Source organism: Doryrhamphus excisus, chromosome 1 (genome assembly GCF_030265055.1).
Source record: "Doryrhamphus excisus isolate RoL2022-K1 chromosome 1, RoL_Dexc_1.0, whole genome shotgun sequence".
Taxonomy (NCBI): domain Eukaryota; kingdom Metazoa; phylum Chordata; class Actinopteri; order Syngnathiformes; family Syngnathidae; genus Doryrhamphus; species Doryrhamphus excisus.
In genome coordinates this window covers 10,337,305-10,355,866 of record NC_080466.1, presented here as the reverse complement: position 1 = coordinate 10,355,866, position 18,562 = coordinate 10,337,305, and the positions used below count along the sequence as shown (strand labels likewise).

Sequence of the window (18,562 nt, the reverse complement as noted above, 5' to 3'; positions counted from 1 at the left end):
ATTTAGTGTAGGAGCTGTGAGAAAGTGTTGTTGGGGAAACATTATTCAACTCGATTATTTTGCGGCATTCATTGATGCACATCAAAAATTTCAAAATGTCAACATTCTCTTCTTCCTCATCTTTGACAGTTCCACGTTCATTGGCGCCCTCTACTGGCCTTTACTGCAATAGTTGCACCTCAATACTGTATGACGCTTGCTTGTGTTGTCATCCTGAAATATTTAGCGAACTCAATCGAATTGCTCAAGGTAGCGCATAAAGATATTTCACTGTAAAAAATCTAAAACCTATGCGTGCTACTCATATTGGCTGCAATTGTTCTTGAGGCTAATATGTGCATTCGCTTTCTTTCTGCAATAAGCACCCCTAAAACGATTCAATACGCGCCTGGTTAATGTGTTTCCAGCTTCTGTGCGAATTTGCACCGGTACCTATATGAAACCTGTTTGCGACTTTCTCCTGCCTCACTCGCGTCTACTACAATGGCGTCATTTCAGTATATGTAGTTATACTCAATCTGCAAGCAAAGCGGCGACCACATAGCAATTAAACAACTCAAATAAATGACTATAAGGAAAGAGTTTTTGCATGTGTATCAATGTTTTTATCACCTAGCATGCAAATTGTTGTAGAATTGTGTGTCATGTGACTCAACATACGCTGGAGCTTTGCTTGTCAAGTGCTGACTATTTAAAACTGACAGTACTTCCCAAACAGCCACGCTCAAGAAGTATGTTTAATTCGACATTAAAAATAAAACACTAATATTAAAATACTAATTAATGTAATGCAATATGTATAATTCTGGCTTTTGTAGGAATGACAAGATTGTATGCGTATTTATAATACATTTTCATTATACTTTTCACGACATTTGTGTTTTACTTTGATGGTCAAAAAGATATGCTTCCGGTACAGTCAGCGGGCTCGACAGTTATCTTGACGCCTCTGAGGCCTTCTGTGTTTTCAACAGAGGGAGAGCCGAGAAGAAAAATGGCGTCGTTTGGCGACCCAGAGCGGGACACCGGCCATTCACTTTGAGCTTTCCGCCTGAAATTGGAGACCCTGGGCCGGTGGGAATTTCTCGGGAACTTTCGCATGAACCGCCTGCGTGTTCCCTCGTAGTTTTTTTCTTCCCTGCGCCTGGCTTCTCGCGGCTCCGAGATTGAAGCGGAACAGAAGAGGCGCTCTCCTACAATGAGGGGGAGACGAGGAAGGCCGCCCAAACTGGCAGCAGCGATGCGGGAAGGCTCACCCGGTCCAGCCCGCGGCTCCCGGAGCGGAAGGGGCAGAGGGATGCGAGGACGGGGACGAGGCAGAGGACGGGGTCGCGGACGCAGCTTCAGCGACGGCGCTTGTGCTAGCAGCTCTGCGGAGGTGGACGCGGAAATATCAGGCCGAGAGAACTTTCATTTGTCCCGGGGCCGCAAGAAAGTTGGAGCCGCCGCCGCTGAGGCATCGCGGGGCAGGGGAGGCAGAGGAAGAGGCAGGGGGTCGAGAGGCGGCCGCGGCAGTAGAGGCGGAGTGAGACGGCCTCCGATCAAGGTGGTGTACGACGACAACAGCGATGAGGAGGACGACAATTTGAGCTACCGATCGGAGGAAGACGAACTCCTGAACGATAACCCTTCGTCGGATCTTGAGGAAGAAGAAGAGGCCTTGGGGAACGAGTCAGACTATCTGGAGGAGCTAGAACAAGATGATGATGATGCCAGCTACTGCACCGAGAGTAGTGCAATGAGCCACAGCTCGCTCGGTAGCACGCCAGGTACACTTTGCTTTGCCAATGTTTTTATGTATACATTTAGCTCCAAACACAAAGCTCGGTGCATTGTTCAAAATGGAGCTTGCACGGAGAAACGGGCCTTTGTTTACCGTGTGCTCGCTCGCTGTGCTGGCCGCCGCTTTGCAAAGATCTCATCCACGCTTCAGCTTTTCTCCACTTTTGTCACATCAGCACATTTTCGTTGTTAGTGTAGTCAATAAAACTTACATATTGTCTTTTTTAAAATATATTTGTTTTCGTCTTAACTGCAAAGAGACTGTAGTGATTCTTACTTTTCATTCATTGGGCATTTCAGTATTTCTAAAATAACTCACCCAGCCTAATACACAATATCTGGTTACTACCACTAAAAATCTTTGTTTTATTAATCATATGTATGACTTATTAAACTTAAAAGCGATGCTAACTTTCCTGGCTCCCGCACGTAGTTTGACAGCTCTTTGTTTTGAAGAGAGGCGCCTTTTTCTCCTTCTCACTTGTTGCAAACATCAACTCATTACGTGGGGGCACAGTGGCGTGACGTTACCATAGCAACTAGCCATGCTTTAATCAATTGGCCAAATCTGATCCATATAATATCACCTAAATAATAATGTGTGTTAGAATATTGCTTGAACTAATACAGTAGTTTTATTTAGAATATATCTTATGGTGGGGAAATGCTAACATCTCCAAATGCTGCATTCATAGTCATAGTAGTATAGCCACGCTTTCAGAATATACCTTTCACACACACAGTGAACTTAGGGTTAACTAATTAAGTTCTGTTGTTTTAACCGTAATTCAAAACTAAATAAGTTGAGTTTTTTCTGTCACTTATTGTTTCTGTTTTGTTTTTATGTCACAAACAAGATGAAGTCACAATATTATCTCTAATCGCTTTTTTGAAAAAAAGAGTATCTCCAGTTAGAATGTCACATAATTAAAAAGTCACAATATAGCATATTTTTAAAATGTTTTGACTTGAGTATTGCAGCTTTTCATACATTTCAACTGATACTACTTGTGTTCCTTTCACTCCTGCAGGCAAGCGAAGGAGTCAAGTGGCACAGCAACAGTCTCCCATCTTTGAGGCAAAAGACATTCCCCCCTTGGAGCTTCCCAAGTCCTCCGAGGACCTCCCAGTTCCTACCTCACAGCTTCTCAACGTGTCCGCCGTCTACGAGGTCCTCCGCAACTTCGGCACAGTGCTGCGGCTGTCCCCTTTCCGCTTTGAGGATTTCTGTGCAGCGGTGGCCAGCCAGGAGCAGTGCATGCTGCTAGCGGAGACTCACATCTCCTTGCTCAAAGCTATTCTCAGAGAGGAGGACACTTCCAATACCACATTTGGGCCTGCTGACGTAAAGGATTCTGTTAATTCAACGCTCTATTTTGTGGACGGTATGACCTGGCCGGAGGTTTTGAGGGCGTACTGTGAGAGTGACGCGGAATACCGGCATGTTCTGCCTTTGCAGGAAGGGGAAGATTACCCCTTTGAACCGTTGGAGAGTAAAATTAAAGTTCTTCAATTTCTAGTGGACCAGTTCTTGGCGACCAACATCGCGAGGGAAGAGCTGATGTCAGAAGGCGTGGTGGCCTATGACGACCACTGCCGGGTGTGCCACCGCCTTGGCGACCTGCTGTGCTGTGAGACTTGTGCAGCTGTTTACCACCTCGAGTGTGTGAAGCCGCCGCTGCAGGAAGTTCCAGAGGACGAGTGGCAGTGTGAGGTGTGCGTGGCCCACAAGGTACCCGGAGTGGCTGACTGCATCCCCGAGGTACAGAAGACAAGACCATTCCTTCGCCAGCTGCCAGTCGGCTATGATAGACACCGCCGCAAATACTGGTTCTTGAATCGCCGCATTGTTGTGTAAGTCCACCATCAGTTTGCTTCTTAGCAGGATTACACAAACACGTTCAATAAAGAAGTGAGGAAGAACTTGTTGGAGGGAATAGGAAAGTCAAAAATGGGATTTAAAAATGTGAAGAGAGTCAAGGGAACAGTTGATTGAGCTTTAAAGAATAATGTGATGATGCAACCCAGACCCTGATTTTTGCTAAGAAACCATTGAGACGTATCTACCTTCTAACCCAGAAAAAAATATGTTCAACTTATTTATATATATATATATATTATATACTTATATACTTATTATATATACTTATATATAGTTCAACTTCCCATAGATGATGTTATGTTGGACCTCTTTAGACGGCAAACTACTTGAGACCAAAGCAGGTTACTTCAAGAAGCTATGGATGAACATTAGAACATTAGTTTTGTATATTTGGAACATGCGTTGTTCAATAGTAATTACAGAATGTGTGTTCTACGAAACTACTCCATCGTCTCCCGAAGACGCAATGACATTCCAGTGTTTGGGCAAGTATTCAATAAATGTCAGCATCAGAAAGCTGGACGCACTTTGCAGCAGTTCAAAAAAGAAAGTTGGACGTCTGTTGCTCATTCCCACCCTTCACCCTCAGGCCAGTGAATTACAATAATGACATCCCGCCCACCAGACAGCTTGCTTTCTAAATGTTTCTCCCAGTTGAACTTGTCATATCATCCCATGACATTAACACATCTCTTTTACAGAGAGGAGGATGGTGATCAGGAGGATAAAGCCATCTGGTACTACAGCACCAAGGTAAGTCAATTGTGTCTCACTTCTATTCAATTGTGTTGTTTCATTATGCATCCATTTTCTATGCACTTAACCTCACTAGGGTCATGGGGATGCTTCATATCCCCGCGACACAATGAGGATAAGCGGCATAGAAAATAGATGGATGCTTAAATTACTTACATTCATATGCTTCTTTCATCTCCGCCCTGCCGTTTTGTCAGTGGGAGTCTTGTTTCAAGTCTGGTCCACTTCTAAGGCTTTCTAGGGCTGTACACCCCTCAGACCTTACCCCTTGATTTAAGGACAATCGAGACACCACTTGATTCTGGTGAAGATGCAAAACCCAGGGGTAAGGGATGGAACTGTGATGCAGCCTATACCTCAGAACTCCCACAACAGTGCTTAGTATATACAGTATGATTGACTAGCAACCAGTCCATGGTGCACCTCGCCTCTTGCCTGAAGTCCAGATCACATGTGACCCAAATGAGGACAGGCAGTATAGAAAATGAATAGTGTACTAGAGTATATTAGAAATATGCTGGAAAAATGCTCACCTTGATGCTGGAATTGAGACAAAAGTGCCTCTAATAAGGCCGACTGGGAACACACCGTCTTGTGTGTCTGTAGCACTAGCATAGCTGCGAGGCTGAAGAAAAACAAAATGATAAAACTTCTATGTCTGTAGCTCACTGAAGGGTGGAGCGCCAAACTTTATTTTAAGATGTGCTGTGAAGCCTTTTTTTTTACAAAATCATTGAAAAGTAATTTTTGCATAATATGGGAACCTTTCAATGACTCTCTGTCACATAAAATGTCTGATTTGCTTTTTTACAGGTCCAGCTAGCTGAGCTCATAGACTGCTTGGATAAGGAGTACTGGGAGGCCGACCTCTATGCTGCCCTAGAAGAAATTAGGGATGAGGTTCACGCACACATGGACATCACAGAGGACCTCACTAACAAGGCTCGGGGCAACAACAAGTGTTTCCTCACCATTGCTAATGGTAATGAACACAAATTTCACTTTTTTTTTTACATAAATCAGCTTTATTAAGACTTATTATCACAACATTGCTTTTATTTCGACCAGAGCCATTTGCTCTTTCATCCGCTTGTCAAGTTAGACCTGTTGGCTAGCTTTGTATTTTACATTAATATCACAGCGTCATCCTGCATCATGCAGGGAGAGAAAATGTGAATACAACCCTTTGATTCTCAAGATGCCTGACCTCTACCATTTTAGGGTTAAGAAATGCAATGAGTGTTTACTTTCGCCCTCTAGAGGAGATCCTGGAGCGTCTTCGGGCCAAAAGGGAGGAAGAGCTGGAGGAGGTGAAGAAGCGGGCCGCTGAGGAGGCTCTCAAAGCTCGTCTGGAGCAGGTGAAGGACGAGGTGGAGCCGGTGGAGGCGGTGGATGTGGTGAAAGACAGCGAAGACACCAAGGTGAATGAAGGCGACGGACTTCAGGACATCGACATCAAAGATGCAGCCAAGGAGGACGAGAAGGAGACAAATGGAGACGTCAAGGAGGAGAAGAAATATGTTGTCACAGCTGAAGGTAATTACTATGCTGGAGGGATTATGTCTCAAGGTGCTGATGACAGATGATGACAGATTTTAATAAAATCAATCACCGTTTTCCAAATTAATTAATCACGATTAAGCACAATTTGCCATCATGTGTGAAATAATCCCATTTTTGCTGTATTTGATGAACAGGAAGATAAATGACAAATGATGTATAGTTGTATGGTATCAAAACAAAATCCAAATGAACATTTAAATCAAGCTAAAAGATACCAAATATACCTGCAAATGTGTTTGTCTACTGCTAGTCTCTTTTAATAGTAGCAGAACATTTGACATTCACACTTTTAGTATGTTATTATGAACCATGAAGGGTTGCTTTCAACAACACCATGTAACTTTTGAATGTAGATGTATTTTGTGGGATTTCCTAGCATACTTAAATGCAGCAAATTGTACTTTGGTAATAAGAGTTACCTTCGTGAGGGATACAAATATCCACTTACTGTTTTTCTTGTCTTTCTGGTTATTTAAACCACATAATGTTTTGTGATTTTCGGAGTCAGTGAATTCAACTTGCTGTCACTAGAGATGTGTTTGTGAGTTGGGGATACATATATGCTGTTGGAATTGCACTGTCCAGAATAAAGTTATTAAAGAGCGGCAGACTCTGTGGGGACGCTATTGTGGCTCCGTCTGCCGTCATAACAAAGAGATGGGGTTTGACATGACGCTAAAAAATGTAAGTTAATTAATGGAATAAATTAGTTTCTACCTTAACATGCTATTTTTAACAGCCCTAGTGAAAACATCAGAGTGTGAAGTAAAAGTAGTATTAAAATAGTTTTTAACATTTACAATTTCATTTAAAACGCCATAATCTTTATTTTATATCCCATATTATATGTTGGTGTTTATTTCAGCCAGTCTGATTTAGGCATCACTACAACAGCATTTTCATTGCATGTACTTTGTTTGGGCAGCAGAGGGAGCTGTAATCTAAACCATGTCAAAGAATGCTACTCCAAGTCAAACTCCCTTTTTTGGCCACTGTATTGACTCATACAGCATCTTCTCTCTAAAGGAGTAATACCAATCAGTGTTGAAATGTTAAACACTCAAATAGTGAGTAAAACATCAGCGCTCTCTATGTGACCACTAATACCTTGTTTTGTCACTACAGGAGAAAACCCATCATCCGATTGTGTTCCTGTCAGTGGCGATGATGTCCCAAGTCTCAGCCAACCTAATCAGATGGAGGAAAACAGCAACAGTAGCATGGGCGTAATGGTCACCTCCAGGGGCCCTGAACTTCCAGACCTGGCTGACAAGTCCTTCCAGTCATCCCTGGCAAGCTTCGAAGACACAGGTCAGACAAATGCAGATAATTGAATTGCAAAGCTGTATTATGCCAGTGTCACAGAACATGCACGTGTCCAACCCCATACAACAATGAACTGTTGTGTGTTGTAGGAGAGAGCAAAGATTCCACCAGTGGAGAGATGGTGTGTCTCGGTAGTAAGAAGTCTGCTGCAACTCGCATGGTGACTCGACTAAGAAACCCAGACAGCAAGCTGAGCCAGATGAAGAGCCAGCAGGTGGCTGCAGCCCTTCATGAAGCCAACAAGGGCTTCAAGGATGGTAAAGAGGTGAGAAACACCAATGAGAAACTTCTTGTGCTTTCCAAACATACAGTAGCTTTTTAGATTTAGAGCACATGGCAGAGTGCCATGGAAAATGTTGCTCTCTTTGACCACATTTATTTAGAAGTTTATTAAGTAGTGTATTGTACAACAGCACCAATGTTTTAATAGTGTTGAGGAACAAACTGCTCACCTAGTATTAACAGCTGGTGAGTTCATTGTAAACAATAGTGTACAAGTTTAACACGCATATGACTTTCACACAAACAGCTGAGTAATGCAGCTATCATTTAAAAGCACATGCACAGATGAATCTGGTGCCGTTAATAATAAATACATCCGGAGGTTGCTTACAGCTATGAATGCCAATTTCTTCTGACCCAGCGCAAATTAGAAACTATATGAACATTCATTCATTTTCTACCACTTATCCCCACAAGGGTCACAGGCATGCTGGAGCCTATTCCAGCTGTCTTTGGGTGAGAGGCAGGGTACACCCTGGACTTGTCGCCAGCCAATCACAGGGCACATATAGACAAACAACCATTCACACTCACATTCATACCTATGGACAATTTGGAGTCGCCAATTAGTCTAGCATGTTTTTGGAATGTGGGAGGAAACCGGAGTACCCGGAGAAAACCCACGCACGCACGGGGAGAACATGCAAACTCCACACAAAGATGGAATCAAACTCGGGTCTTCTAGCTGTATGACCTACGCGCTAACCACTAGGCCGCCATGCAGCCCACACTATAAACACAAGGCAACTCTATAAATGAAGACAAAGACAGTGTTTCATTTATTATTTATTGTTTTTTATTTATTTATTATTGTTGTATTTGAATGCCTTAACCCATAGCATGTTTCCTACATCTGTAGATCCTCATTGTAAATGCACAAGGTGATGTCACCCGTGTCAGCACACGCAGTAAAGACGTGGTGATGAAGGGCATGCTCTGCCAATTCTTCAAACTGGGCCAAGAGGGGAAGTATCGTATCTATCACAACCAGTACAGCACAAACACCCTCGCCCTCAACAAGCACCAGCACAGAGAGGCAAGTAGAGGCTTGTGTAGAGGCTTGTACTTAGAACTCATCCCAGACTGCCCATAATTTCCGTTATGATTGAAATGTTGATTAGGACCACGACAAAAGGCGGCATCTCTCCCACAAATTCTGCATGACGCCGGCAGGGGAATTCAAGTGGAATGGGTCCATCCATGGTTCTAAGCTGATCACCATCTCTACACTGAGACTCACCATCATCCAGTTGGAGAACAACATTCCATCACCGTTCATGCACCCGAACTGGGCCTCACACAGGTATGGGAATCATGTGGCACCTTTCCCCATATTTGTCTTACCTACGTAGAGCTCATTTTGTTTGTCCTGGTGCCATCTTTGCTTATTATCTTCCTCAGTTGGCAGTAACTGCAACCAAAATAGAATAGAATAAAATAGAATAGAACAGAACAATGATTAAAACCGGTTTTCATTTGTAGGACCAACTGGATCAAAGCAGTACAGATGTGCAGCAAGGCCAGAGAGTTTGCTCTGGCTCTCGCCATCCTGGAATGTGCCATCAAGCCTGTGGCAACCATGCCGGTTTGGAAGGACTCACTCGGCCACACCAGGTACACACAGCATGTTTGCAAATAAATAGTAATTGGCAGAATAAAGCTCACATCCTTAAGGGGAAAGGTCCGATTGCTATAATTTAATTTCCAATAACTTACTTTCGCAATTTCAGTTTCAAAGGCAAACACTGAGATACTGTATTGAAATAAGCATTCAGTGCACGGACAAAGGCAGTGTGTAGTCAGTTGGGGCTACTTCAGCAGGCAGTGGTGATCCTGACCAGATCAGATCAAAAGGCCCACCCTAGCTGTGAGGAATAATATTTAGACTGCAAGTCCAGTCGTAGTACCACCCACTTATGCCTCTCAGCGACGACTGCTTCAGCACAACACCCCTTTTAAAGAAGCCATTGGCCATAAATTCAGTAGTTGGAACTAAAATGTGTCTGATCTGCCCTACCTCAAAAAATATGATTGAGGTATGTTTATACCTAATGTTTTGCCCCTCATGTAGAAAATAAACCATAATATTTTGAACAGTGCTGTTGTACATTTCTTTGTGAAGGTGAGTGTCCAATGAATACAGAGTAGTCTACCTCTAAAACTCAAAGCGCCAGCGGTGTTCCATTTACATAACTGACTCGTATATTAACCAAGCTACAGAGATATTGTGTTTCTCCTGAAATCAAGCGTCATAGTCAAGGGTTGCATGAGAGCTGCAGACACTGGCGATGTACCATTCATTGAAGGGAAACATGTACTACTGTGACAAATCAACATACAATACACATTTATGTTACAAATGTTATGTCCCATTTTAGAGCAAACACCACAACTTGACAATAAAAAAAAATGTTTTCAGGTTAAACCGCATGACTTCCATGGAACGGGAGGAGAAAGAGAAAATAAAGAAAAGGGAGAAGAAGCTGGAGGATGAGGAGACGATGCAACAAGCCACCTGGGTCAAATACACTTTTCCAATTAAGCACCAGGTAGGTCACATTTAGGTCACTGAGCAGAGTCATGACCGCAGCACTCCCTCTTCCCACTCTCTTGTTGTCTTTGCACATTCATTCCACACATTTTTTCTTTCTCCCAAATATCTGCACTGTTGACTTGTCCCGTCCTTGGTGTTACTCCTCTTTCTGTGTCCTCTGTGAAGGTGTGGAAGCAGAAAGGAGAAGAATATCGTGTTACTGGCTACGGGGGTTGGAGTTGGATCAGTAAAACCTATGTCCAGAGGTTTCTCCCAAGGCTTCCTGGCAACACCAATGCCAACTACCGCAAAGAACTTGAAGGTCTCTAAATGAAAGATATGTGGCTGGGTGGGACTGGGTCATTATTTTGATTTTTTAAATAATAAACTATTCTTGTGTTTTCCAAAGATGCTAAGCTTGGCCTGAAGTGCACCCTTTTGAACTTGAGTCAACGACACAATGTCCATGAACCTGAATCTCAGGGAGTCTCCGACTTGAACAGTGATACCAGGACAGACAACTCATCTGCTCCCTCCAGACCTGCCACAGACAATCAGACCTCGGTTGAAATGTTGGATTCTAGCAAACAACTAAAAGAAGACATGAAAGAAGAGACACCTGAGGGACTGGATGTGGACCAGTCACCAGCCAAGATGGAGTTGGATCCCACAGACTTACAATCACAAGATGAGCAAAGTAAGAACACAACTCAATTTCGTTTTCATATATTTTAAATATCAATACCAGCTACCTCAGTATACCAGAAAAGTGAGTACACATTTTTCAGCAATCATTTTATTATATCTGGTCCATAAGTCACAATGCTATTTGGGCTTATTATAATGATCAATAGTCGTTATAATGTTAGAGAACTCCCATACGACCCAGTTTCCTATGGGAGAGTTGTCATGCTCTGCTTCAAAATGTAACATGTTGGAATTCATGTTTACCCTCAATGAACAACATCTCCCCGGTGCCAACAGTTCTCATGCAGCCCGAGATCATGCTTCACTGTAGACACAATTGTGTTGGTACTTGCTTGTGTTACCAGATGTTTAGACAATAGTGGCTGTGTGTTGAGTTACTTGCAGTGGATAGTAAATCTACAGTATGCTGCTAAACAAGCTGTAAACAGATTACTGTACTGAATGTCCAATTTTCATTTCAGTAGTATTGTCCTTTTGAGAAGATTATACTGTTATAAAAATGCTTGCTGTTTGAGTGGTCTATTTCGGTGAGATGTCCCTAAAGCCATCACTTTTTTTCCCCCCACCAGTGTCAAGTGTTAAGGAGGAGTACACAGATGACCCCCTTCGCCCTTTTAACTATGATGTTGTGGATGTCAGTAAGGGCTTCCACACACGCATCCCTTACAAGAAGAAAGTCAAACCCTCTAAACTTGACAGCCTGCTGGAGCGTCGAGTCAAGCAGCATGCCATCGAAGAGCTGCAGAAGCGACAGGTGTCTGCAACTAAATCCCAGACTCCCACACCTTCATCAACACCTCCACCTCAATCCACCCCCGTCCGGCCACGGTTGCCGCTTAAGCCCCAAACTCTGGCTCAGACACTGCTCAAAGAGTGTGAATATGTGAAAGAAGAGCCAAGTTCAGAAACACCTGGGCCTGCACATATTGGAAGAGTTGAAGGTGGCAGTCAGGCTGCCAATGAGATAGCCTCTCGCCTTTCTTCTGCTCCCGATTCAACACCCAAAGACTGTTGTAGTTTGGATACAGGAGAATCCACTTCACCTCCAAACCACACCAACACCGTTTCCCCAGATCTGGAGATAGACTCAGAAGAAAGGACTATGGGGCCAAAAGATTGCTCCTCAGAGCAACAAACAGGCAGTGATTGTATAGACACTCCCAAGACCGCACTTATCGAAAATATTGGGTCTGAGGTACCTAATTTAGACTTGGTAAGGACACTTACAAAAGATGTTGACCAAAAACACATTCAGAACACATCTCTTCCCAAACCATCCTTGCACAGCCCAGAGACGTTAAGCTCGGTGGAGCTGGCCATGCAGGCAAATGGCACGGTTGTTGATGAAAATCAGAACAGACAAGGTTCTCCTGAACACTCTCCTCTTTTAGTTTCCCCTCTTCCTCAGATAAACGGCAACGATGGTTTGGGGAGTGATGTGAGGTTGAGTCCAATTAATAGTGTTCATAGTAACAGTACCAAGGTGAACAACATTGATCAAGTAGAGGATCCGGGTAAACAACAAAAGCCTTTGGTTAATGGAGATTTTTCTCTTGCTAACAAAAGTATACACACTGTGGAAAAGGAAACCCTCTGTAAAGAAACAGCCGAGTGCAACATAACATCAGATGTGGACTACAAACCTCCCATAAAGGTGTTAAAGCTGGAAAATGACATAGATGTATATACAAATAACTCTCCACTGCTCAAAAGCAAATCAGAAGCGCATTCTGCAAATGCTAAAGCTAGTCCTGCAGTCAAGATAATCAGAATGGCACCCTCTCCTATACCATCAGCAGAGGAGTCCAGTTTGAGTGATGAGTTTGCAGAGGAGAATAGCCAAAGCGGCACGATGACACCATTCAAGACCCTCTTTACACAGGTAACGACCACCTCCACGACCACCACCACTACAGTGGTTTCCACAGAGACGAGAACACTCCCATTGAACACATCTGTAGAAGCTGAAACATCTCTGGCGGAGAGCGCTGTATCTACCCTCACCACCATGACCAAAACAACCGTGACCAAAATCTCATCTAGTTCGTCAGAAGACAGCCAAAGTGAAATAATTGCACAAAAACAGGAGACAACTGTTTCATCCTCCGTCATGAAGTCGACAACGGACCCGAGTGGTACCTCAGTGTCACATGTATTCCAGGAAGACTCCACAACCAGAGGCCGCGTACGCCTGCTTAAATTCTCCCTCACCAAGAAGGCGCGCTCAGACACAGCCCTTCCGTCTTATCGCAAGTTTGTCACCAAGAGCAACCGCAAGAGCATTTTTGTGTTGCCTCACGACAGTTTGAAGGTGCTGGGAAGGCGTGGGGGATTCCGCGAAGTTGCTGTCTTTAACTATAACGCCAAGCCGGCCCAGGATATCTGGCCGTATCCTTCACCCCGGCCGACGTTTGGTATCACTTGGAGGTAAGTTTTCCTTTTTCTCTTGAAACAGTAGAAGGAAAATTATTTCTCCTTTTGTAAATGTCACTCAAATCACAATTATTACTGTACATTTTCTTAACTTTTTTAAAAGGCCTTTATTTATTTAAACTACAAAATGGGATGGGGTGTTAACTGGAAGCAAGTGGACATGAGAAAAGTCATTACTTGGAACAGCTCATCTGTGATAACATTTTGGAGTGTATGAAAAAGTGAAAAGGAAAACATAGCTCACTTTGACTGCATATTCATTTATTAGTGCACATATGTATTGCACAAAACAAGAGCAGTTGAACCAATCTTGTCATTGCGGTAAGGAGCAAACCCTTCAGCCAGCGTCACTGCCGCTGATGAGTTCATTGTAAACAATAGTAAAATGGAACACACGTGGCTGAGTAGCGCAACTGACTTTAAAGTGCATACAGGGGTAGCTAAAACTGCTGGATGCTCACAGCTGTTAAAGCCAATGTTTTTTTTGTACTAGAAATATAATTGTTATATATGTATTAGATTTAATAAAAAAAGACTAAACAATGAATAGAATACAAATGGAAATAATTACACAATTGTTCTTACTTACAATTGTGTTGCAGTGTGCATTGTAAAACAGCGTGAGTCACTGGCAGTCAGCTGTCCTGCCACATTAATGAACTATGTGACACCAGTCAGAAACAGCTGCCGCTTGCACAAGAAACTTGAGCATTCCGCGCACACGTTTGCTCCCTTTTTAACAAAATTTCAATTCACACAAGTTTTCCTCTGAATATCCTATTATACTAACTGTCATTAAAATATGCACAAGATTCATGTACGCATGACGAGTATTACACTTTGTGTTTGCAGATATCGCTTGCAAACAGTGAAGACTTTGGCTGGTGTGAGTCTGATGCTGAGACTGCTCTGGGCCTGTTTGAGATGGGATGACATGGCTGTGAAACCATCCGCAGCTGTCAGTACTGCACGTACAGGTAGAGCCCCCACCACCATCAATACATTGGGTTTTGTTATACTATTTGGATAGCTTGTCTTGAGCCAAAGAAACAGACCGAACGCTGTTGCTGAAGTCCCTTTGCGATCCATTACTCCTCTCGTTACTACAGAGACATCAGACACTGAAATCACCACCACAGAGATCATAAAGCGCCGTGACGTGGGTCCCAACAGCATTCGTTCGGAATACTGTATCCGCAAAATTGTTTGGCCTCTTGGAGCTCCCGAGACCCCCAAAGGTAACATGTAGTCTCTAATTCAAAGCCACATTTACCCTGAAAAAATATTTTTTTGTCGTTTACCTATTGACTAAGCAGTTGATTTGCTGAGACATGCAGTCAATCCTAAACGTCTTCTGATATGTGTTGCAGAAACTCATACCCCACAGAGGAAGGGGCTGCGCTCCAGTGCCTTGCGTCCCAAGAAGCCTGAGCCTGCCAAGCAGACAGGTCCAGTTGTGATGGAGACTTGGGTTGCTGAGGAAGAACTGGACCTGTGGGAGATCAGAGCCTTCTCAGAGAGGTAACAATGCTCACTTGTCACATTGTATTATCGGTGTAATAAAAGCTACGTAAAGAATTTGGTGTCCAATAGATGTTTTATTGACTGTAAATTGTTCATGTCTCCTGTTACACAGGGTAGAAAAAGAAAAAGCTCAGGCAGCTGAACAAGCTAAGGTGAGATGCTTTAATGTTTTTTATCATAATTGTACCCCTACCAAGGAAACCCAGGTATCTAATAGCCTGGCCATTTATTTACCTAAACAACAACAGGGCCGGACATTCATTTTAAGAAGGCTGTAACTGGAGAGTTAAATTTGATTTTTTTACATATAAAAACTTTAATGATTTACATTTCCAATTTACATGCATGAGAAAGTGGAAAGGGCTAATGTAGCTTTCTTTCACTACATGATGATTCATTACCAAGTATACTATACAACACAGCAGCAGTAGTAGCGGTAAGGAGAAAAATGCTAGCAGTAAGTTTAACACACATGAGTTTCAGCTGAGCAGCACCACAAAAATATTAAAGCGCATGCAGAGGTAGATAAAGCTGCTAGATCCAATTATGTCCACTTATTAAACTTCAAGTATATTGATACTTGATTCACCTTATTGGGAAGGATCATCGGGAAATACAAATGCAGCTACTGTTTCTGTTACTTTTGGAGCTAATAAAGTACATAAGGAGGTTGCCTACAGCCGCAGTTTTTAATGCCGAGGTTACCCAGCGAGTATAGGAGATTTGATGTTAAGGTGAAATATTATTTATAAATATTTTTATAGTCCATTAGATGCACAGTCATTATTCATGGTGTATATACGGCATGCATAAATGCCTTCTGTTTTTTATTTATATATACTGTATATACCACCTGCTTTCAGAAACGTCAGGAGCAGAAACCAGGCTCGGTCACGGTCACTCCGACAGGAACTCCTGCGCAACCCACCGCAACACCTAAGGTCGTAGTGGGGTCGCTGTCAGGCCAGGGAACTCCAAGTGCCAAGGTGGTTCTGACCTCCAAGGCGGGCTCAGTCAAATATCAGCAGAACAAGAATTTCCAGCAGTCATTTGCCACATGGATTAAACAGGGTCAAGGCACACAAGGTACACAAGGAGATGTTTGGAGGTGCATCAGTTGCATGTAACTTTAAATGAAGCAAATGCACTTGTGATCACCATAATATTTTTCATCAGGTTGGTTATTGTAGCATTTTAGTCGTATCACTATTGGTGTCACATCCTTACCCTTGTGTTCATTATAATATTATGTTTACTGATTTTCATGTCTACATCACTTGCAGTGGGCACAGAGGCCAATGCAGCCGCAGCTAGCGGCCACACGTTTCAGATTACCGAAACCACAATGGATGGTAAAGTAGTGACCACCAAGGTGCCGCTTCCAGCGAACAGCAAGATCATCACAGTCAACATACCAACTTCACAAGGAGGTACACCGGATTTTATTAGCTCACACTGAAGAGGCAGATAGGGGGTTGGGTGTGGGAGAGGGTGTTCTTTTTTTATGTGGTGTAAGTTGTGGGAGCATTTCCAAAGTGCTCATGGTGTATAATGTAGCCATTTACTCACTGTGTCACCATCACGATTGTGGTGTGGACGCCCAATTAGGTCACCTGCTTACGTTGGCATGAGCCATCTGGTTTGCATAGTAAGCCTTTTAATTCTCACTCAACTTAAGCTGTTTTAAGGCTTGTTTCTACTGTTGGTAATGTCACTCTGTGATGTGGCTGATTAGTGTTTGCTAGTAAGAAAGACCACCCTTACTTGGTGTTCCAATTCTTGGTTGCACACTGGCATATATTATAAATAGTTTTGACAGCACATTCCGCAGCTATGCTCGCAAAGCTGTAAAGGATGAATTTTAACAACTATATGAGTAACCCCTTTAGATCAAACATTGCAATCTTCAGATGAGCAATTGAAAGTGATTTTTCTTCCCTTTTTGAAGTTACACTGAAGGAGAAACCTCAAGTTCAGGTGGAGTGTGAGCATTTAATGGACATGTCTATTTATCCAGCATGACTGCAGCGCACGCTGTTTGTTTTGGCAGGGCTGGAGGAAGTTAGGCAGGAAAACAAGTTTACCCTGAGGTCTGCTGCCCAGACAGGTAGCCCTCTATTGCGGGTTTTTAGTTTTTCTCCGTCTTTTAGAATAAAAGTCTACCTCTCCACTCATTGGAGTTCCAAATTCCAGGGTTCCCGAAACAGCCAGTCTATAGAAGTGTGTGTTTGATGTGTAGTGACCAGAGAAGAATCTCCCAGGATGTTACAACCAGCTTTAACGTCCCTATTTGAAGAGGGAAGCTCTTGATGTAGAGGTTTACCTGCCTGGTTGTGGTTTAAAAAAAATACAGCAGGATCTGAAGGGCGGTGAGAATGATACTCACATGATTTCTTCTTCATCCATCAGCTTCACATGCGCACGCACACCAAATATGAAACGCTCCCTTTGTCAGGTGAAAGTTAAAAAGCTGTGAATAATGTATGAGGGCACTCAGATATGTTGGGGGACACCCAACTAAGCTTTCAACCGACCTTTGAAGTTTTGTGTACCTGGTCCACTAATATTTACCATGACTGTGATCAAAAGTTGGCCATCTTGCAAAGACAACAAATAATACACAAGCTGAGCACAACTGCTAACTTGTAGTGTGTAACCACTGCTTTACAGTGTTGTATTGTATTTGGAATATACACTGTTTGTGAACATTTCCAAGTTGTAGGAAGTGTTATTGGTAGCAAGATGGGGTTCACAGGTGGTGACACAGCTAACAATTCTGGGATGAAAAGCTGGGTTGGATCTCCTTAACTGGCATGGCACACAGAGAATGAACGCCAGAGAATATATTCCCTACAATATTATGCTGCTCTAAGTGTAGCCAGGCCGTTTAGGACAGAGCGTTATCGGAAAAGAGGCTGCTATTTCAGAAACACATTATAAAATTTTATCATGATTTGGAGTGCATGCACTCCAAAAAAGTGTTGCACTCTCGTTTGCAGAATTGTTGAATTTTTATCATATTTATTGTTTGTTGTTTAGTATTGTTGTTATGACATGTGCTGTTGACCTTTTGACCAGGTCACCCTTGTAAATGAGATCATGATCTCAATGGGACTTATCTGATTTAATTAATTAAATAATAATAGTAACTAGACCAATGTTAATAGCAGCAAGGAGCAAACCTGTCAGCCAGCATTAATACCACAGATGAGACAAATGTAAATAACAGTACGGCATCAGGCATGATTTTTTTTCACCAACAGCTGAGTAGCGCAACCAACATTTTAAAGCTCATGCAGAGGTAGATAAGTCTAAACCTTTGTGTTTGTGTGTAATGTATTACCTCTTTTCTTCTGTTTTTTCATTTCTGCTGCCAATATTTTCTTTTTTTGCCTCCAAATTCAGGAGTTGTGCAGCAGAAGGTGCTTGGTATCATCCCGCCCAGTACAGCGGGTGGTGCTCGGACCTTTACAGCATTACAGCCACGCAATATGAGGCCTGGTCTCCCAGGGTCCCATCAACTGGTAAATATAGTATTTTGTGTGTGTACCATATTGTTGTTGTTCATGAGTATCAATCCAAATCTTATCCTTGATGTGCAGATCCGTCCTAAGACAGTGACTGGAGCTATGGGGAAGACAGTTCTTCCAGCACCCCTTGTGGTCCAGCAAGGTACCTTTTACTGATTTTTGGACCATGTCGTAACGTTAAATGAAAGCCTTTGTCTTCTGTTTACCCTCTCTTCATTCATTGATGTGCCACCTGTTGTTTTT

The 18,562-nt window shown here is 42.9% G+C and overlaps 1 protein-coding gene across 5 annotated transcripts in view; it reads left to right on the top strand.

The window, feature by feature from the left end:
- Positions 1 to 960: 960 nt before the first annotated feature.
- The window catches only part of LOC131134202 (nucleosome-remodeling factor subunit BPTF-like), a 30,711-nt gene continuing 13,109 nt past the window's right edge, over positions 961 to 18,562 (top strand). For 4 of the 5 annotated variants that reach the window (XM_058079225.1, XM_058079217.1, XM_058079233.1 and 1 more), the window contains exons 1-21: positions 961 to 1,769; positions 2,814 to 3,636; positions 4,366 to 4,417; positions 5,234 to 5,402; positions 5,681 to 5,956; positions 7,109 to 7,294; positions 7,399 to 7,574; positions 8,451 to 8,627; positions 8,713 to 8,894; positions 9,074 to 9,205; positions 10,011 to 10,140; positions 10,311 to 10,446; positions 10,534 to 10,821; positions 11,402 to 13,259; positions 14,118 to 14,242; positions 14,375 to 14,503; positions 14,636 to 14,786; positions 14,902 to 14,941; positions 15,653 to 15,875; positions 16,073 to 16,219; positions 18,195 to 18,461. In XM_058079225.1, the coding sequence (XP_057935208.1) occupies positions 1,199 to 1,769; positions 2,814 to 3,636; positions 4,366 to 4,417; positions 5,234 to 5,402; positions 5,681 to 5,956; positions 7,109 to 7,294; positions 7,399 to 7,574; positions 8,451 to 8,627; positions 8,713 to 8,894; positions 9,074 to 9,205; positions 10,011 to 10,140; positions 10,311 to 10,446; positions 10,534 to 10,821; positions 11,402 to 13,259; positions 14,118 to 14,242; positions 14,375 to 14,503; positions 14,636 to 14,786; positions 14,902 to 14,941; positions 15,653 to 15,875; positions 16,073 to 16,219; positions 18,195 to 18,461 (6,238 nt within the window). In that variant the 5' untranslated portion in view covers positions 961 to 1,198. The remainder of the gene's footprint in view (positions 1,770 to 2,813; positions 3,637 to 4,365; positions 4,418 to 5,233; positions 5,403 to 5,680; positions 5,957 to 7,108; positions 7,295 to 7,398; positions 7,575 to 8,450; positions 8,628 to 8,712; positions 8,895 to 9,073; positions 9,206 to 10,010; positions 10,141 to 10,310; positions 10,447 to 10,533; positions 10,822 to 11,401; positions 13,260 to 14,117; positions 14,243 to 14,374; positions 14,504 to 14,635; positions 14,787 to 14,901; positions 14,942 to 15,652; positions 15,876 to 16,072; positions 16,220 to 18,194; positions 18,462 to 18,562) is intronic. The other variant, XM_058079251.1, reaches the window with a different exon arrangement.